General features: G+C 39.1%; 1 protein-coding gene across 1 annotated transcript in view; it reads right to left on the bottom strand.

Annotated features, from left to right (window-relative positions):
• MYO6 (myosin VI) overlaps nucleotides 1-22,501 on the bottom strand; it is a 185,491-nt gene that overhangs the window by 28,419 nt on the left and 134,571 nt on the right. The window contains exons 26-31 of the mRNA XM_018558907.1: nucleotides 22,240-22,390; nucleotides 12,494-12,702; nucleotides 11,904-11,982; nucleotides 9,337-9,497; nucleotides 1,944-1,985; nucleotides 1,495-1,524 (exon numbers count right to left, since the gene is read on the bottom strand). Of these exons, the coding sequence (XP_018414409.1) occupies nucleotides 1,495-1,524; nucleotides 1,944-1,985; nucleotides 9,337-9,497; nucleotides 11,904-11,982; nucleotides 12,494-12,702; nucleotides 22,240-22,390 (672 nt within the window). The remainder of the gene's footprint in view (nucleotides 1-1,494; nucleotides 1,525-1,943; nucleotides 1,986-9,336; nucleotides 9,498-11,903; nucleotides 11,983-12,493; nucleotides 12,703-22,239; nucleotides 22,391-22,501) is intronic.

Genomic DNA, 22,501 nt, shown 5'->3' with positions numbered 1-22,501 from the left:
GGGGGGGGGATACTTTTGTTCCCCATGGTCCCTGTGTGTGTTGTAAAGAAGCCACCACTACAACTTGCTCACTCCCTTGATGGACTACAATCTCACATTTAGTTTACTAGTTTGTTTTGAGATTGTAGTCCATCACAAGCGAGCTTGGACCGGTGGCTACTTTGCAACACACACAGGGACCATGGGGAACAAAAGGAGCCACCCTCCAGAAGGAAGGACAGTGTCAGCACCAATCCAGAGATGATTTGAGGATCTACAGCTGTGTGATGCACAAATAAGATACATTTTTGGTAATAGTTAAAGTACTTAAATGCATTTAAAAGGTTTAACTTCTGAGTTTAGTGCCACTTCAGTTGCAAATTTGACTTTTTTGTCAAAACCTTCTATAACAGTATTTTTCATTACATTATAGCAATTTCCAAATTAAAAACACAATTGTAATGGGGGTTTTCTAAAACAGGAGTCAGTACGTTGGTTATCTGGTATCTTTGAGCAAGGAGATTTTGGCCCCCCTAACAAGTGTGAATTCTGCAGCTTTTTTCACCATACTGTAAAGTGTCCCTAACACTAAACTAAACCTTTATGACCATTAACAATTAACCTTCAACACTTGTCCTTCTCCCTAAAACCTAACCCTTTCATTAAAAAATAATACAACAAGTTATTGCTACCCAAGCAATTTTATATATTACAGTTATTAAAAGCTACACTTCTATTTCAGTGTGCAGTCTGTAGTTATTCAAAGTTGTAAAGAAATTAAAATGCACCTTCTTTGCAATATGTCTACCTATAGGTCTTCTGTAGATGACTGATGTACATATTGCCACCAAAAACAGACATTTTCAGAAGTCTGCACTTAGATACAAGTTTAATTTTAGGTATCCTCTGCAGCAGGAGATTCATTATTAGGGCGATATCCCCTAAGGCCTGTCCTCGCTAAATGGATGCAGGCATTGCACCCTTTATCATTAGAACACTGAAATATGTCCAATTTATAATGAGGTATACCCCCCTATTCAGAAATCAGTGTCAAAAAGGACATGGTGAACTAAACAGCTATTTATTTTTAAGGTCAGTATGAAATATGAAAGTATGAATCTGCGAAAAGCTTTGCAATGTATATAGATCACCTAAAGGGATTTTTTGTTAACACAAAATACACTTTAAACCTAAATTAAGCCCTAACCCAAGTAATATGCCATATTTTATGTTCCCTGCTAACTCTAGTGTTGTAGGAGAAAATTTAGAAAACTCACTTAGACCAGTAAGCCACGCTCAGCTGGACACAGTTGTGATAAAGTGGCTGGAAACAAACTCAAACCCGAACTTTTCTCCCCACAACAGCAGTGTTTCCAAACCCCTACAGTGTTCCCTGAGTGGAATTTTATGTGGCCCTCCTATGATAATATACAGAAATATATACACCATTTTTACCCACAAAGTAAATCTAAAGGTTATTCAAAAGAAAATTAACAGATCACATGGAAAACATACATTGTCATGTTGCTCTTTTCTCCACCAGTCCTGAAAAAAAAGACAGACTGAATAAGTTTAAACTGCTTCAGAAATGATTTGCTAGTCTCAGATCTAATAATCCACTCCATGCATTTCACCCTCTTTCAGTATAATAAGGTCTTTGTTTGAACATAGCAAATGATTGTATTTTACAGTTCACTTTCATCTTTTCAACTTGACCACTGAATAACATGATTAGCAAAAAAGAAAATTAGCAATAATTAAGAATCTCACACTCTATTAATTATTTCCAGAACCCCCACAAAGTATTTAATTCCGCTGAAATTGTGTGAATTCTCTAAGTGCTTCTTCATAATTATTTTCTTCATAAATAAGTTAGAAATTTTACATTTCAAATTTGTTCAAAATCACACATGCAGTCGGCATATAGTTAGAAAAAGAATGCAGAAGGCGACATGTCTCCTTACTTGGCATGAGCTGCAGAGGGTTGAATGAGGTCTGTTTTTATGCTGCAGAGAGAAAGTTCAAGGCAAGTATAACAGAGATATTCAGTTAACTACAAGCAATTACACAAAGAGCAGTGTCATATAAAAGACCATTTGCATAATAGTTTTTCCTGCTATAGATCATACACATGTAAAATGAAAATACTCACTGTAAAAAAAAAAATATCAGTTAACTGGAGAGCTGCACAACAAGGAATCTTCAGTGATTGCCAACTTTTTCCTGGTTATTGGATTTATTAAAATGACTTCTGGTCAATGACAGCATGCCCTGCCTTTCAGTGATTATTGTCTGATTGCCAGCCAGCAATGAATAAATGCAGACATGACTAACACTGGGGTCTGTTCACAGCATCAAAATATATATTATGCGATGATCAATGTTTTTTTATAATGTAAGTAGCTCACCAATGTTAGCAGCACCAACATTAACACATTTTCAGTGCCCCGTTGACAGTCATCTTTTTTGTTCTGCATATGCTCATACCTACCTAACAAGATTCATGTTACAATCTTTCTTACTTAAAAACCCACAAGGCACCTACAGTATATTTTCCCTATAATCACTTTCTTCTCAATCCCCCTATTTGATGTTCCATTGGCTCTCTCACAACACCTTCAGGATCACTGCCACATTTTTGGCATCAGTTGACACATCCCTATTCTACAGTAGCTCTTTAAAAATGTGCATACTATGCTCTAAAACCTCATACAGATTCCTTTTGACTCTATACCACCTGATTGACCCGGTGTTCTTCTGGACCCATATACATTTCACAGGTACTGTAATGTGCAATGCCATATTAAATTCTTTGTCACTGATAAATTAATTAAAAAATTACAACAAAGTTAGTCTAGAACTAGTTAACGGCAAAGTCCACCATTTAGAAAAACAAATATTAAATGCACAATTCTTTATAAAAGAAAAAACAATTATCAATGGTGCAATGCTCTGGCTACTGTGGATCCCAGCCATATCTGTATTATGGACAGGAGGAAAAACGAATGGACTACAAGTATGGCAATGCAACCCCACTTGTACGCCAATGAGAACTAGAAGTCATTCTGCCGCTCTGGCTGATGGGACTTATACTTTATCCATTCACAGATCCTGTCATAGCAGCTGTGAATGGATATTGTAGCTGTGCGGACAGAGCTGAATTTAAAAAAAATGCCACAAACCTGCAGGGAAAAGTACCCTGCAATTCAGATTAAGTGGGGGATTAGGGGAGTTTTAAGGTTGCAATGTGAGCATGCTTCATGTTACACCCTGATTATGGGTGAAACATGAAACCTGGTCAGAAGAGTAAACTTATCCTTATATGATCTTCAATCTGGTGCTAAATGACAAAGCCCAGGACTGATGGGCAGTATTAACTTTGGGAGGGGCATGATAACTCTACTGTTAGTAAAAACTGTGTAAAACCCCCCCCAGAAAAAATCAATATACCAGGCAACCCAGTCACCTAAAATGTACAGTCAAATAGGGCCACTACCAGGGAAGCTTACAACACATCTAAAGAAGACTCTGGACTACAGTTGGCATATATTTTCAGTCTTTTATAACGTGTTCAGACCCGCTATATCAAAGCAATTTACCTGGTGAAGCCTGAGTGACTAAAAATGTTGTATAACACTTGAAAAAAACAATGTGCATTATCTGGGTGCCTGGTCTCAAAGGGACAACACAGAGCAGATAGGTGGTAACTGAAGAACAGGCAGTATTAAAAACCTACAGTCGTGGCTGCACACAAGCAAACTTTGGAAAAACAAGGAAATGTAATAAAAGAATGAACAATGTTGTATTGGCTACAATATAGTACTGTTCTGTTTCTGACTGTAGCTACATGTATATAAGGTCATGTGGGTATTTTGTATCATGCCATATTGCCTAACAATTTGCTGCATGAATTCCATAATGTGTATTTGAATTCTACTCTACTTCATTACATTATTCGCTTCTAAGTCAGAAAGGTCATGATCTGTGTACAATGAGAATAAAAGATGGTGGTCTAGTAAAGAAAAAAGTAAAGCAGGAACCAAATCGGCCATGCACCATAACAAGACTGGAGTTTTACTGAATAATATAGCACAGGAAAAAAAAACTGTCAGATTCAAGTTTAAACAAGAAAATGACAGCTGGAGGAGTAAATTGTTAATGTGATCGGTTGCGCTGGAACTATATACTTCTTATAAGAAGCCTGTTAATAAATAAGGACCTGTGGTTTCAACACACAACCCTGGTAGTGTCTATGACATGATGGGAAAACAAATATATAGAGCATTGGTTTTTCTCATTTGCATAGCTCTATCAGAAAGGAGAAGGTATTTGCTTTTAAAAAGCTAAATCTTCAAAAGTTAAAAGTGAATTCTATTCTGAATCAGAATAAGTGTCCAGTATGAGTTTATAGCAAGGTTTCTGCATAAATGCTCTTGTTAGGCATGCTTTTAGTAACCAAGGTATAGCAGCATCTGATGACATGTATTCCTTACAGGTTTTCTGTCCTCTGGGAAGAGATCAGTACTCTTAAAATTAGCTAAACATTTTATTGACCACATAATGTTAGAATACCAGGAATTCGCAGTGAATGTTTAGAAATTGCACAGAACACACCCTCATCACACCACTTACAAAGTCATACTGAACAACAGAGCTCTTCTTCTGTCGCTGAAGTTGCTAATGAGACTCAGGCAAATTAAAAACTATAAATATTAATGGTTTACTAATAGACTTTCGCCTTGTGGTATCATTTGCCTAACATAAACAGGAGATATTAGCATGCATACGATTCTTCCTGCTAAGATACACTACATAAAGTTGATTTGTAACAAGAGATACAGCCATCTTATTTAGTCTTGCTAAATCACTGCAACTAATAAAACTGCTCTGCAGATTTTTTTCTGCTTATATTTGTTTGATGAATATACCTACATACTTCCTATTTATCATTTCAAGCTATGATTAGTTTAAAAGAAAACTATGGCCAAAACGTTTTTGGCAGTGATTCTCTTTAGGGTCACAGGAGGACATTTACTAATGTCCTCCTGTGACCCAAAACTCAGCTATTAGTGGGCTATTGCCCACTATAGGCTGACAGTGCAGAGCCGTGCTGCAACCTGGAAGGATCCCAACAGTATTGTCAGAATCCACCCTGCTACCTGATTGACAGCTGGCTCTGCCACTCTCTGCCTGCCCTGACCCCGCCCATCCCTCCATTCAGAGCTGGAATAATGAAGAGGGGAATCCCTGCAGGGAGCAGTGACTGACAGTCACCGCTCTCTGCAAGGAGAAGATTGTGAAGTGAGCGATCAGAGGTTTGTAATTGTAGAGCGGACGTGCGACAGCTGCAGTGTCACAAGTCAGCTCTAACTATTGGGAAGAGCGTATTTCACTTATTTACCTGCAACTGATTTTTCCACAGCAATCATTTAGCATGGGTACTATCTAACATACAGCAAACTCAGTCCTAGCTTAAATAATGTTCTTTAGCTTCTTAAAACAGTCCCATCTAACTAAAATAAACAGCAACAGTGAAAAAGTGATATACTAGGAGTGTCAGATATTTAGCTAGTCCCTCCCTGCACATTCTCCATTCACTAAATCCCTACTGTGCCTGTAGTAATGTTGGAGCCTGCAGATGGAAGCATATCTAAAAGGGGGAGGTCACACCTATAAGTGTATCTGATGCTGAACATTCCTTGGCTGCTGAAGCTCTTCAAGAGAGCAAAGTTTGGCAGCACAGATGGCAGTACTGGTAAGCAGTAAAAGTTTTTTCTACAGCGAGCAGTTGCTTTAAACCAGACCTGGACAGTCTGCGGCCAGTGGGCTGTATCCGCCCCTTGGTCTGCACCTGTACCAATCGCCAACCTGCCCTCATTTATGGCTGGCTGACAGTGGATGCACTGGCCTCAAAGGCCAGTGCATCCACTGCAAGCCATAGCCCAGCACAGGATTCATTGCATTCCTCTTCAGTCCTTGGATGCTAGGACTGCTGGGCAGTCCTAGTAACCAATGATGTCAGGTGTCCTCCTCTCTGCAGTTACTGGTTGCTAGGACTGCTGAGTGGTCCTAACAACCAATGATAATGTCTTTCTCCTCTGTCCTCTCCTGCACCTCCAGCTGGCTCCAGCATGTGAAAAAAAAGGTATGTGGCATATATTTACTTACAGTACAACACATACAATGTGTTGGGACAATAACGGTTCATTAAGGGCCACCTCACACCTATGCAGTGCATTTAAAGCACAGTACCATGCAACACACCTACCTACAGCACCTACAGTGCGACAGGTGCGCTGTGTGGCACACACTACTTTTTTAAACCGCATGACACAGTATTACAGTACCACGCGTTGTGGCGCAGTCTGAATAGCAATGCAACGTACCTTCCACACTGTAGGTGCAATACATGATACCATGCATTAATCATATAAGAAAATGGGACTGCTGTGCAGGGATGAACCAATAGGCCCCATTAATAAATTGCTCACCCCTGCTTTAAACAAGTCACAGGAAAATCTAAAGGTACCCATAAGCATGAAGAAATGTTGACTAGAATTGGTCATTTATGGGCAGATTAGGAAACAGTTATATCTCTGCCGGCTCCTCCACAATCCTAGTGGAGCCTGCTTGGGGGAAATTAAGCTGGGATGGTTGTTCCTGGCTGATCGATATTGTTTCTCTTAAGGCCTTTAGCAATCCCTCTTCCTCCTTCATAAGAGTTAAACTCATGCGATTTAAATTGCATGTTTAGAAAACTATCCCTATTAGAAATATCAGTTAGCAGCCAAGTTGTGCAGGCATGGATAGCCGCCATCTAATGTCGGCAGGCATCTTTTGAACACTCTTTTTCACTCTACATGGATGAGCAGGAGATGTGACTATTTGTCATATAAGTATGCATTACCAGTGAAAGCAGGAACGTGACCGCAAAGAAAGACATGACACAGTAAATTAAATACGAACAGTGAAATGTGTAAAAATGTCACGGTCATCACAGTGTGGTCCCAGAGACATGAATATATTCCAAGGACAACACAAACTAACAGCATAAACCATGTCAAAAGTTTAAATAAGTAAACAGAAAGAAAAACATGAATCCTTGTAAACTACATTCTAGTTAATTGAGTCCCTTTGGTTTTCAGGAGCTTACAGATGTACTTTATTTTCTTTTATCAAGACAAGGGGGCTAAGAAGTGCAGAGATTAAATCATTTTTGCTTTGTACTGGGAGATCTAGAGCAGATGATAGTATAAGGTTAATATATTCACTGAAAACTGGCTTCAGGCTCTGTATAATGTGCAAGTAATTCCTCACACAAGTGCTAGAACTTAAAATGATTGCTCAACAAAGTGACTTTCAAAAGTTGAATAACTCTATTGTAGAGCCATCAGACGTGATAAGAAAAAGATGCATAAGTGAAGTACCAGGGATGTATGCAAAAGAAAAGGCTACAGATACCCTTGTAATCACACTGGAAGCACAGCCAGGAACAAATATGGGTAGAGTCCCATATCAAATTATATCATACCAGCTACAAAGATGTTATGATGCAAACATTCATTGTGTCGTGTTTATGAAGTGACTATGTTACCAAGTCAAAATGACTGCTTTAACCTAAGATAATGTTGAAAATTTCTTTTCTGCAACCCTTTCCTAAACAAATTTAGAACATAAAACTTTCAACAGCAAAAACAGGAAAGACTACATAGACCACAGAGAGGCTTTAGGAAATACAGACATTTTGAATTTTGCTATTAGCATACATTTTAGCGATCATAATGGAATACTTATGGGAACAGTTTATCAAATAGAAAGGCTGAAGACTTCAAACCCTGATTGCACACTTTTCCCTTTTCCTTGGCTGATAACCAATAGGGCTAGCAAAACTAACCAATACAAATTAATACCCAGAAAATAATATGGGTTTGGCAGACACCTAGTTCACCATAAGGCTCAATTCACAAAGCTAACACACCAGGATAAGGATCTTTAAAAAAAATACTAACAGTTTATTTTTTAGCTGACTCAACCTAGATTTGAAAATGATAGTTGCATAGCAAAAATGTTAAAGGATTAGTTCACCTTTAATGAGATATTAAAAAACAAAATCCATATACACTGCCTGTCCAAAAAAAGGTCACACACTTATATTTTGTTGAACATCCTTTAGCTGTGATTATGGCACACATTAACCATGACATCATTTTGATAAGCTTATGCAATGTCACTATTTCCATCCAGAGTTGCATTTATATTTAACCAAGATCGTGCAGTGATGATGGGAGAGTTGGACCACTGCATAAAGTCTTCTCCAGCACATTCCAAAGATTTTAAATGGGGTTAAGGTCTGTAATTTGTGGTGGCCAATCCAAGCGTGAAAATTAATGTCTCATGCTCCCTGAACCACTCTTTCACAATTGGAGCTCAATAAATCCTGTCATCTTGGAATATGCCTGTGCCATCAGGGAACAAAAAATCCATTGATGGACTCACCTGGTCATTCAGTATATTCAGGTAGGCAGCTATTCCCAATTTTTGGGCACATAACGTTGCTGAACCTACAACTATTATCCAATTGAAGAGTTTTACCTATTTGCTCAGCTAAATCCTGGTGGTGACTTTTTTTGGACAGGCAGTGTACATTACAGTTTAGATTGTAAGTTAAAATACTGTCTGCCATTTTTAAAAATGATTCTTACTTTTCTTACTGCTGCTACCATGGTATTCCCACCTCCGTGAATGCACAACCCCAGCTACTTACAAATAAGCACTCGAACTATGAGAACTGGGCTTGCCTAACCATGCATTAGCAGTCCGCTTTCTCTCACACTCGCTGATCACTGAGCTCAGCCGGTGCTGCAAGAGAGAGCAGACTGCACATGTGTGGTTAGGCATGGGCTGGGACCATCCATTGGTCGCTCTGTTCTGCCATGAAGGCGTGATGGAGAGGAGGAGCCCTCGGTAGCAACAGTAAGGGAAAGGAATCATTTTTAAAAACAGAAGACAGTATTTTAATGTACAATCTAAGTTGAAATGAATGTGAATTAAAGGTGAAAGAAATCTTTAAAGCTTTGGGAGCTAAGCCTATAATCATATATCACAACAGGAAAATGCTGAATTTACAACAAGAACAAGTTGGAATATAAGGTAAACACAAAAGGTTATATGTAATGCTCTCTATTATTTCTCAGATTCAGAAAAAAAACTGCCAACATATGCTGCCTTTGATGATATAAAATTGTAAAAGAAATTAGATCTATATACACAATACACAAGCTGCATGTTTAGTGCAATAACTAAGATAACCCACAGAACAAAAAACTGGAAACACATATATGTACAACACATGGGTACCTGCGTAATGCAGAATCTGTGCCAAATTCCTCATTGATAAGCTCTGCCTCACTCTGAGCAATTCTCATAGCAAGCTCCCGATCTCTTCGCTCTTGTTCAAGTATAGTCTGCTGCTGTGACTGCTCCTCTCGTTCTTTCACCATCTGCATCTCCACCTCGACCTGCATGTAGCACATGTTTACAAAAACATATCTGCTCATCATTTTTGAATTTTACATTAAAAATGATGCATGTCACTATTAAGGCATTTAATTGAAAAGGTATTAAAAAGACCTGGGGGCAAAAAGGGCATTATCAGGAAAATCACAGTATTAAAACCTTTGAATAATAACATTGTATGTATTTTGCTATGTTTGTTGCCAGATCAAGTAGTCCACTGCTGTGTTTTTTTAATCAAGACAGACCCTAAAGCAAGCAGTGGCATGCTGTTTGATTTTAGCAATTTACAAAATCTGATAATCTACTGAAAATTCATGGCCCTTGTGACACAAATGTAGAAGATGTAGCCTTATTGCTGAAATTATATGCTTATTGTAATCAACCTTTTAAATACATTGTTGAACAACATTCAGAAAAATGCATTATGCTTTTTTTGAGACACAACTTTCTATGCAGTCAACTGCAGCAAGAGGCAGAGTAAATTAAATGGAGATTTAATACATTTTCCCAAACACTAGTCCCATCAGTGATTCTCTCTCCATGCCATACAATCACCTACCCCTACTCCACACAAACCAGCTCACTGTGCCATTATTAGCCCTAGCACAGCATTCATACGGAAGTCTTAATTGTGCCAAAGGCCGCAAAATATGTTAGCTGATTATACTATTAGAGATGATTGTGATTGAATCAAATGCTTCATTATATTGTGAGGCTCTTTGACGCCTAACTCCAGCCACATTTTTTTGGGATAGAGTGAGGAAAGTTGGTGATACTTTCAAAACTCTTTCGAGTTTTGCCCATTTCCTGTTCAATCATCCGGGTGGAAAATTGTAGGCTAAACAGTGACTGCAGCCAATCAGCTATAGTCACTGAGTACCCCGACAGCCTCGGGCACCAGCTGTCAGAATACATTAGCAGGTAGGAGGTGTTGGGTAGAGTTGGGCTTTAAGTGCAAATGTAAAGTAATTCTTAGTCTTCAACTTAATTTGACAATGCATTTTGTGTCATGGATTGTCGCCATCACCTGGAACACTTGCATTGGAGGTTCTATTGGGAAAACTGGCAACTACAAGAACCATATATTTCTCCAGAAAAGTAAGCAGAATTCAGACAGAGCTGGGAATTGCGTCACAAACAGTTAAAAAGACCCTGTCACCAGGTCTATCTTTTTCGTTTAAAGCATGGTAGCAGTAGAGCAAAGACTCAGCTTACAGGATTCCCTTTTGTTCCTTTATAACCTTCTTCCTTTTTTAAAGTGTATGTAAACCCTAAAAATGAACTTCTCCTATTTGTTCCCTTTGACTTGTTAATTATATCATGGGAAGCATTTTGTTACATCTGTCTGAACAAAAACCTGTTGATCATGTCTTAAATTCAGAGCTGCCCTGTGTCTTATGCACACTTTCTGTACTATCTTATAGAGGCTAATTAGCCCTCCCAGTTCTTACAGTGGACTACAGAATGATAAGCCTTTATGTTGTAAAGATCTGAGAGTGGTAGTGGTTGAGTAGTTTAGCAAAAGACACTAGGATGACAAGAATATTGTTTTTTTAAATTAATAATCTGGGGACAGGGTCTCTTTAAGGATCTGAGGATATTTGTTAAATACAGTTGAAACAGTTTAGAAAGAATGACAATGGCTGAATGATGAAGGGAGAAAAAAAAAGAGACAGAAAATCCTTACTATGGGGTTCATCACTATTTGGGTTGAGCATCTGGCTTATTGCTTTTCAAAATAATCAAAAAAAAAAGCCATAAGGGGAATCTTGCCTATATCTCCAGTCACACTTTCAAAGGCAACAAGTAAACCCCCCCCATGAGCCCCAGATTTTTCTAGTATCTTTCGCCATATGCAATTACTATCACCACATGTTAGCTTAAGGCCCCTTTCACACTGGCCGATCAGGAGGGGATTCGTGCACATATTCCCTCCTGAATCGGAGTGGTACGGATCGGATGTCACCCCTGTGACATCCACGTCAGTCCAATGATCAGACCGCATGTCAGCCTATGGGGAATCGTATATAAGTGGACATGTGTCGGTTTACATCAGATTACCCCCGATTCGGCACGATCAGATCCAGCGAAATGGAACACTGTTCTGCTTGTTTTTCCTGACCTAGCCGAAGCCAGGATCAATGATGTTAACGGACACCCATCTGTTTAGATCTGGCTGCCCAAAGACTTACATTGGGCATCTGATTAGGTCCACCTAAAAAACTGATAGGCGGTCCAATCATGGCTGCCTGTCTGAAAGGGGCCTAAAGGCTTGCTTCTGTAATATGATGTAGTATTATTCAGTGATTGTTCTCACAATATAAAGGGAAACATATGTAATATTATTTAACAATATAAATCATTTCACTAACAGGTTCTCAGATGATAAGAGTACACTTTACACAGACCTGAATTCTTCTTTCCTCCTCTTCTCTCTTTTTCCGGCCTTCTTCTTCCTGTTTTCGCTTTACCTCAATCTCAGCCTTTCTACATTTCAATAAAACATGCAAAAATTACATTTCAGTTTAATAGTTTAGGCTGCTAATTCATGAAAGCTGGCAGATATAAAAGTTCCAACGAATGCAGTTATGTATTCATTAAAAAAGAAATGTATTTTTAAATGCAAATAGTGTAAGCACTTGACTCGGTTTTGATATCAGCCTCGTAATCTCCTGTATAGCAGCACTTAGACTGAAAAAGCAATGGTCAGCATTAAGGGCTTGTCAGGAAGGGGACCTCATCAGTCTGCTGCTTTAATGTCCAATCAGCAGGTTGTGGGTTTGTTTTCAACCAGTGTTTTGGGGCAAGCTGTGCTGCTGCAGAGGTGGTCCACAACCTGGCTATGATGGCTCGAAATGTTGCTTCGATTCCAGGGCATGTGCTACAAATTCCTTGGCAGATAAAACAATTCTTATACATATTTCAACTGTTTGTTTTGGGGTTTTTTTCAGTTGCCTATAGGGAGTTCAGCTGTAAAATGTCAGGTGTATATACTCACAGCCTCCTTTCATTTTCCTCTTTTCTCCGGAGTTCCTCCTCTGCTTCAAGTCTCTTCCTCTCTCTTTCCATCTCCTCATGAATGCGACGCAAGCGTTCAGCCTCCTCTTCCTCCTTCTTCCTCTTTTGTAGAGCATTAAGGAGCTGACCTGAACTCTTGACAAGTGCATCATATTCTTTATCTATCTGATCACGATACATTATAGTGTTCTGAAAAATAAAAACAAATTAATTCAATTATTGATGTAGATGTTTTGCTATAAAATACTAGTTCCCTTTTTTTCATCCTTGGCTGCATCTCAGTGATTTTCCTGCAGCCTCTTTGAAGCAACATCCTGTCTACATGCACTCCATTTTTCAGGGAAGGTTTTCTGATGGTGACAACATTGGACCATACCTGCGGTAAACGGCCACATGTAGTCTCCATCAGAAACCCATGTAAAGGGTGACTATGGAAGAGAGCAACATTGGGGACAGGGATAGAGCATTGTCACGTATATATTAGGTAATCTTCTTACAGATAACATGTTATCTCCTCTTGTTGTAACACTCTTGAAATAGCCAGTAGCAGGCTGGCTGTTGTACCCGCCCACTGGGCAGAGGAGTGGACCTGAGAGAGAACTTTCTATTACTATAAACTCTCAAGCAAACAGAAACTACAGTTATCCTGGATCTACCGATCCCTGTGGGTGCCAGATAACTGGGAATTTACTGTAACTATGTTTGCTTAATTCAAAAAGACCTTTTCTATTGGATTATGCTATCTATAATACCAGTGGTACAGCAGTATATAGATTAAAACTTTATTTACCAATATGGTACTTGTGGGCCAGGGCTTAGGGCAGTAGGGTAAGTGGGGGCAGCACATAGCCCCAGGCAAGTAAATTGAGGAAGAGGTGAGAGATTTTAGAAGACTTTCCATAGTCCAAGAAACAATAATGCCATCTCACCTTTGTCTTGCTACTTGGACTGTATAGTAAAAAATAGCTGTGACTATAAATCAGTCCCCTCGTGGATAGCACACACTATCATTACCTTTTATGAAATTAACTGATCCTAATAGGTTGGACTTGATGGACTAATGTCTTTATTCAACCTCAAATACTATGTAACTATGTAACCGCAACGATACAAGGGGCTGAATTTCAAGTACCTAGAAAGGCATGAAGTCTAAATAGTCCTACATAAGATGTTACACATATATACAAATATAAATCCAAAGAAATAAGGGCTGATTTAAAAAGTAGGAGTATGGCCATGCTAGAAAAAAGGGCCTGGTCACATAACCTGTCAAAGTCAAATGACTGGCTCCTGTCCAATCATTGAACACCCTCTCTGCTGCATTCAGTAGAGAGAACTATGTGGGGTATCGCAGGTACACACTGCGGCCTGTATTTTATGAATGGGTTATGGTGTGTGGGTACCAGCAGAGTATAATGGAGAGGGGATAGTGTTATCTGCTCTCCAATATAAATGTGCTCCACTAATGTAGTAACCAGTATTTTAAAAAAATCCAATACACAGTATCGGAAGAGAATGCCACAACAGACCTCGCCATTTAAAGTAGGTTATATGAAACCCCAAACATACTTTTTGTGTATGTTTACGACTCTAGCGATAAAAATTACTTGATAAAATGTATCATATTTGGCTCCTATGAAACAAAAAGAGATTTATGTGACTATTAGAGTTTGTGTTGTAGGCACATTTAAATCAATGGGACCTGAGGTACCAACAATCTAACAATTTCCATTATTCATTTTGTTCAATATTCTGTTGTTACCAGACAAAAAAAAATCAAAACCAAATTAAAAGTACAAATCTCGGCCGCACAGACATCTGACACAAATAACAGAAATATACCCTGCAGAGAATTCTTACATTAATAGCTGGCGTGTTGTGGAAAGGCACCAAAGAGAAAGGTACAACTTAAAGCCTGGCAGACATAAAATAAGAGAACAATTCAACATAAACTAGTTGCTGCTGCTAAATGGATGAATAAAGTAGCTTACTTAAAGGGAATGGAAAGTGGCTTTCTACACATTTTTGAAAATTAAATCATTAAAAAGAGGTTTTCTTTTTTATGTATTTAAGTAATTATGAAATAATGTGTATAAGTATTTTTTACTTAGACCTAGCCAGCAGGTGGAATTTTAAGCTTCTTCCTTTTTTTTTTAAGCGTATATATTTTTATTGAAAATTTTCAATAGTATAATACAGAATGCATGATGAAACATCTGCAAAGTTCACAGCATAAATGGAAACACATCAATAAAGACATCATAAATGGAGACTTGTTACGTAGTCCCATAAAAGAACTACCTACCACTACATACGATGTGTATGGGCAAGGCATATCAGGATGCAGTAGAAAAATACACAACGACATATAACTGCAAATTATGAAGCACAAGGACAAAAAACGAAAATAGAACCTCAATGGACTGATAGGGCAGTGGAACTGGGGGGAGGTTGAGGTCCCAACCAAAGAAAAGATAGAGAAAATAGAAAGTATGTTCGAAAAGTGTAAAATTTGTCAGTTGATCAAGAGCTGGAAATGATGTATTCCATGTGGGACAGAAAGGACATGTGAAAGGGTGTCAAAGGTGTATGGTGTATCAGGTCGGCAGCGTGAAGCATGGTCAGGTGGGAAACTAGGGAAAATCACCTCTGTCAGGGTGGCAGATGAGCTGTCTCACAGGACGTCCAAGGCCCCTAACTTTAGCCATGAGGTACCAGTGCGTGTTTTGGAAAGTGTCTAAAGAACAATGCTCAGCAGGTACTTCAAGGTAGCTGGCTAACACATTAACACGGTGCAAAAACACGAATTGTGCCTCAATGTTGCCGCCTCCTTTGCTTGCACAGAGAGATGGTCATGCACGTCCTCGCACTTCTGAAAATTTAAGACAAATGTAACCTTACCGAAAATACATGCAAACTTCTGCCACACTCACAGGATGACAGTGCCATTTACCAACACTTTGATCTTTCATATTTTTAATTGCATTTCCAAATATGAAAAACAGGTCTGTTCTGCTAAAATGAAGACAGCTAAGTGGTAGGACTATAAAACGTAAAGCTTATGTAATTGCCCACATGAACTGCTATCCACTGATTGTGCTCTCATTATCTGTGAACATGGAGCTGACAGGCTAATGATCCATGCATTCTTTTTGATAGAGAAAACCCTCTAAGAGTAATATGGTTAAACTGGTATTGGCAACAGCAAAGGAAACCGAACAACTTTAAAGAAAGTACAATACACAGACAGACAAAAATTGCTACATTCTAGCTGGCATAGGAAGTTTTCTACACCAGAGACTGTCCATTATCCACTCAATGAACTGGTAAGCAACAACATGTCAAGGTGCCTACAGATGAGCCTTTTATTATCTAGGAAATCTTTTCTGCAGAAATTAAACCTTTGGGGGTTTTTTTTCTTTTTATGATAAGGAGGCCTACACATGATTTGACTATTGTTCTTTAATTTCAGCTCCACAGCAGCTGAGGAGATACCCATGCCATGCACATACCCAGCTGTGACCTACGTCAGCTGTGTGCGTTCATAGACACACACAGATTGTGGCAAGCCATGCCCCTGCTCCCTCTACTGCTCCCAACAGTTTGACTGACAGCCTATGGCTCCTCTGCCCTCAGCCCACAACCAAGAAGTTTAGGGAACAACATATATCTTCCTGGACCCGGCGGAGGTGACAAGTGACCACAGGTGTTTGTGAACTGGTACATGGAAAGGTACTGGGCATTTTCTACCTTCATGAAGAGAATGCATTAAGGTAAAAAAATAGCTTTTAGTACTACTTTAACGTCTAAAAGATTTTTTGAATATTGAACACCTGGGATGGTTGTGTAAAGGCCATGTCAGAATGGTTGTGTGTTTCTATCATATGTACTGCAGATAATAGTGCCCACAGGGGAAATAACACCTACTGGGCACTCCAATCTGCTTATAAATGGCTAGCTATACTGTATTAATCTGATCCCACCATACCTAGTAATCCTATACTCTAGCCATGTGTGAACAGGTTGACAATATTCATCTAATATTTATAATCTGCACATATATTGCCAGGTTTACAATATTCATCCAATCTCCATCTACCAAATATATTTGAAATCTGTCCATGTATGGTACGCATTACCCTCTTTGTCTGAATGCTCTCTACCAAGTATACCTACAGTCTGTCTATGTATATTCAGCTTTACTGTATTCAATTGATCACCTCTACCAAGTATACATAAGGAGGGGGGGGGGATTTATCAAAGCAATTGCAACAGTTTTAGGCTCTTAGATCATTTTGTTTTATGTGCAAATCTGTCTTTCAACACGTACCCCTGTTTTGACCTGAGCTTGCACTACCTTTCCAACTACACGTGTTTTGCACCTGTTTTTACCAGAGCTTGCACTACTTTTTCAGTTGCACCTTTTTTGCACCTGTTTTCATCTGCACTTGTTCTGCGGCTATCTGAAACTGGAGCATCACCTAAGAAAACAATCACAACTTAAGAAGTCCCCATGACTACTTCTTCTTTAAGCTTTTTGCCTAAAGTCTTCTTTCCTGGAGTCTATTAAACCTAATTTATCAACAACATTACACTAGCATCATAAATCTGGTGCAAATATATTCCGTGCAAGTTCAAACACTTGCAATTGCTATGATAAATTCCCACCGTAGTCTTTTCATGTATGGCCCGCTTTACGTTATTCATCTCATTCCTCTTTAATAAGTATACCTATAGTTTTTTTTTATGTATGGCTCACTTTACTATATTCATACAATCCCCATTTACCAAGTATATCTATAGACTACAGTAAAGCTTGGGCATACATGAGTAGTCATGTGATCCCACTCTACCATGTAGCGTCTGACCATGTGTGGGAAAAACTGATAAAAAAGGCTGTTTGAGAGTAGCCTGCTCTGCGAGTCAAGAGTGGGGAGAAGACTTGGGAAACACCGGGGAGCGACGCGTTTTGCGCAAACCTCTTTCTCAAGCTCTAACGGTGTTGCTAATGGCGGGAATTCGCCGGTTTTAAAAAGTAACAGCTGGGTGGGACTTAGCGGCAACTTCGCTAGCGCCCAGCGAAGTTGCCCGCCCAGCAGGCTTCTAGTGACAGGACCGCTCTCTGCTCCAAGCACCGTCCTTACAGCTGCAGAGACAGGTGTTTGTACAGCCGAAGCTCCACTAAGTTGAATCCAGCTTTTCACCCACACACCGTCCCCATTTCTGTCCACACAGGAGTGATACTGATACAGTCCCTGCACTGCCTCGCCTCTCCCACCGGCCAGCAGTTCTCTAATCTCCAACTGCGGCCGACATCTCCTGCGACTACTTCAATCTCCGATCCTGGACCCCTCGATCCTCCTAGAAAGCCGCCCCTCTCCTGGTCCTCCCCCACTCAAATGAAAGTGTGTGTTTTCCTTTACACAATTTTTTTAATACAATCTGTCAGTACCAATGTTTTAATTAGTTACCCTACAAGTTTTGCACCCTGTTGTGAGTTTTTATTTTGCAGCAAGCACAGGTCCTCCTACTGTTTCTCAGGGCAGCATACTGCATATTGTGTAGCTTGAGCCCATTTCTCGAGAGCGCTGTTTGTCCATTTATACCATGTATAGTGTGTGACCATGTAGGCAAAGCATTACTGTATTTATCTGATGCCTTTCTGCCAAGTATACCTAAGGTCTGGCCACGTATAGGCAGATTAACTGTATTCATTTGATCCTTCTCTAAGAAGTATCACTATAGTCTGCACATAAATGGTCAGTTTTAGTCTACCTATAAGTCTATAGTCTACCCATGTATCGTCAGTTTTAATGTGATCATCTGATCCCTCTACCAAGTATATGTATGCCAGCTCTATAACAAGTAAAATAGCAATGACAAACATCTAAGAAAAAGCATTGCTTTCAAAGCACCCAATACATTTTTGTTCTGGTACAATAGCAATCACTTCAAACATTACTGTCAATGTGACTTGCAGAATAAAAAGCTTTCTGCTTCATGAGAATAGAAAAAAAAAGTATACAATGCAGGTGGGGAATGAAGCCGATCAACTTCCTTTTACACTGATGATGGTTTACAAATGGGATTATGCTGATTAGCAATTACAATCCTGCATTATAACAAATTGCATATATGCAGTCAGTATTGGTGTTAATGTTGCTTCATTGAAATGTAGAAAACAAGCACAGCTGTTAACGTGATCTGCCAGAAGCTTCACTTGCAGCTGTGTAAGGGATGACTGTGTCTTACATTCTATAAATCCTCATCTGGCAAGCTGTACATCTCTCAGTAATGCATTATCAGAATCCATGAGTACAGCAGTGAAACTGTATCCAACCATCTATCTAGTGGCGAGGAAAAAAAACCCAGACGAATCGCTATCCACTGATTAGCAACCTGTGCCTCATTATCTGTGATCATGGAGCTGACAGTCTAATGATGATCTATGCATTCTTTCTGATAGAGCAAATCCTCTGAGTGTAAAAGGCTTAAATTGGCACTGGCTACTGCAGAGGAAATTTACTGCAACTTTATAAAAAGGTACATTACTCAAAACAGAAATTGCTAAATTTTAGCTCGCTTAGAAAGTTTTCCGGATCACAGAGTGTACTTTACAGCACTTTAACCTTTCCCAAATATCACATATACCAAGACTTGCATAGACATTAAGAACGTCTGTAATTCAGCGAAAGACAAAAGATAGTTCATACATTTAAAGGGTTGCAAAACATAAATATTTTACGCAGCAAAAGTTAAATGTTTAATTTTTAAGCATATTTGGATCTTTTACATATATAATGTTGAATGTCCCTATTAATAGCTCTTTCACAATGTCCTTTTTGTGTTTCATGTTTAGTTATACTTTCACAAACTTAAAAAATATTTACGTTAGGACCCATGCTCATAAGCCTTTGCCTAATGCTTCCATGGATCTCTATTCTGAGAAGAGTAAAAATAATACAGAATAGCATAGGTGTCACGACTGCTGTATAAAAAACGTCATGTTTTGCTAGCATTGCATAAAAAAACTGCATGACTAGCAATATTTGCATTCTGCAGTGTGTTCACAAAAAAGAGGTGAAGGGCCTGATCTACATAATGTGCTGCAAAGTAAATGTGAGCAATGGTGGGACAGTCACCTACTGACTAAATCAGAGTTTCTGCTTTGAAAGATAAAATCTAAAAGCATCTACTGAATGTTTGTCCCAGTTTCCTCTGCCTTAACCACTGTGACCACTCTTGTGCAATAAAATCCGTGCTTTTAGATGCAGAGATTTTTAAGCAAAGAGTGTATTTTAAAAAATCCTATAATCGTATAAATTATATAATATGTTTGTATGTTATTTGTATATTTGTAATATATTTATATAATTGTTTCATAACTTTTGGCACTAATGATTGTATAACAATAAGTGGGACAAAAGCTAGAGTTAAAACTAGCAGTCCCAAAATCACATTAAGAATAAAGAGACCTCAGCTCTTTACTTGAATCTGATGGTGGATCTGACAGTGTGATCATAAAGGAAAATAAGATTACCTTCTAGATGGCTGGAGGATGCAACTACACTAGAAACTTTAGGTATCACTACTTAGTTTGAGGGTTAGGGATATCTACATCTATAGATTTGTTTTCTCTACAATGTCTAACTTGACTGATGTATGAGGGTTTCAGGACATACTGGTCCTCCCCATGTCTTTAATTTCAGTGGCAGCTGCATAAGCCACTATGCTTAATGCTACATACCATTTACCGACCACTGCAAATTAAAGCAACCAGTTACAACGGTGACAAACATTTGTAGTGAATGCTAAATGCACCATTCAGATTAGGTAAAAGGATGCAACCTAATGCAGTGTTTCTCAATCCAACATTACTCTGTACCCCTTTCAAACAATTAATATTAACCAGGTACTCTTTGGTGTGTGCTAGAATACACTTTATCTTTATTGCTATTGACTTGTGATAAAAATGCAAGTCATTCCTATGGACAGCGGAGAAGAAAAGAGAGGGGCACTGGCAGACACTGATGACAGGTGCTTTCATCTCAGGAGGAAAACATGCTGACTGTAATTTGCCTAATCAATGTTCTTCTTGGGAGAAGCTGTGAGAAGTGCTGGTCTAGTGACTGTCATTTCATTTATTGGCAAACCGAAAGTATATCACAAGTACCCTCTAAAGCCTTGGTTCTCAACTGGTAGGTCGTGACCCAAAAGTGGGTCGTGACCCCGTGTTCAGTGGGTCGCCGCACGCCTTCCACTTTTCTAGGTCAGAGCCTCCCCCTATCACAGCAGTGTCTGTTCTAGCTCCAAGCAGCCATTCAAAATATTCTGCCCGGCACCGAGTGTCAGCTTGAGGTGGGGTGAGCTGCAGCTATGGCCGCGAGGGAGCTCCATCCATGCGTGCATTTCTTACAGCTTCCTTGAATGACCTGTAGAGGTGCCTGGACCGGAGCGATGTCACATTCTGGCTCCAGGCACCTCTACAGGGTGCACAAGGGAGCTGTACAAGCAATGCACATTTGGATGGAGCTCCGTCACAGCACAGCAGCCCACACTGGATCCCAAGCTGAGGATCCACTCCAGTTCCTGTAAGGTAGGGAGACTAGGTGGTTCTTAAAAAAAAAAGAAGAGAGAAATAAAAATGTATTTTTTGGTGTATATGTGTGTGAGATTGTGTCTTTCGTTGTGTCGATCTGTCAGTGTTTTTGAGGGCCCGTTCGCACTAGTACAGTGTGTTAATTGAACAGTCCTGTGCCATTAAAGGACTGTATAATGCAATTGCACCTACTATGAGTTCTGGTGCGGGAGGTGCGTTGCCATTCATTTGAATGGCACCCCAAACACATCTCCCACCCACAGTTCAATTGCCTGCACCGGAATGTGCGACCAAGGCCAAATGTGGGTCCTGAGGTTACACAGGTTGAGAACCACTGCTCTAAAGAGTGTATTGTTAGTACCTCATACGTTTCTCTGCAATGCTTTACATGTAAAAGAACTACAAAACAACAGTATTTTTTTCAAAGAAGTAACACTAAGCGTTTGTTAGGCTGGGTTTCATAGGCTGGGTTTCATTTCACACGCATGAACACCTTGGATCCATTGGGGTAAAATAATCAACTCTGCCCTGCTGAATTCCTCTCAATGAATTTCATAGTTAAGTATCACCAGCATCATGACTTTCAATAAACCTTATGGCAGTGTCCATTTAACTAGACAAGAAAGTGCGCATGAATAAAAAATAAATACAAAAAACCCCCTAAAATTCCTTCGAAACCCAAGAAAATACACGTTAGATTATAGATTATTTAAAATTTCACACTTAACTGAACCCTTCATTAATAAAAGGACTAATAACATTTCCTCTTGACCAATTACTAAAGAGTACAAATCGTATATGAACAGCTCTGATCAGATAGTACTCACTTCAATCTAAACACAGTGACCGCACATCAAAAATTCAAAGGCATTCTTATCAATGTGAATCATTCCAAGCACAGTAGGCATATTATCTGTGATGGGCCTTTTTACGAGCATCATTGAAATTAAAAAAAATTTTTACACAATTACAGACAGCAAGAAGTCTGTCAATAAATCTGAGGCAGTAGTGTGAAAAATACTCATTTTTTTTCCTGCTTTATGAAAGTCTGTTTTGCATAATGACATTTTTAGAATACAGAGCTCAGAACTCGTGAGAAAACAGAATGGCTAATCACGTCAGCTCACCTTTATCTTAGATAGAAGAGCATCGATGGACAACTCCAAGTCCTTTACTTGTTTGCTCATCTCTTGTTTGCCTTCCTTCAGGGCATTGACTACTTCATTAAATTTGTCCAGCCTAGTTTTGAGTGTCTTCACCTTCATCATACCATCAATTCTATGACAAAATGAATTACAACATTATAATCTTAAAGGCAAAGTACAAACTTGGAACTGTGTGTATACAATACATCAATATATATCTTGACTCATTAACGTCAGCCTGTTG

This window comes from Nanorana parkeri, unplaced genomic scaffold (assembly GCF_000935625.1).
Source record: "Nanorana parkeri isolate BGI_ZX_2015 unplaced genomic scaffold, ASM93562v1 scaffold368, whole genome shotgun sequence".
In the NCBI taxonomy this organism is placed as follows: Eukaryota; Metazoa; Chordata; class Amphibia; order Anura; family Dicroglossidae; genus Nanorana; species Nanorana parkeri.
This window is presented reverse-complemented; position numbering and strand designations above follow the sequence as displayed.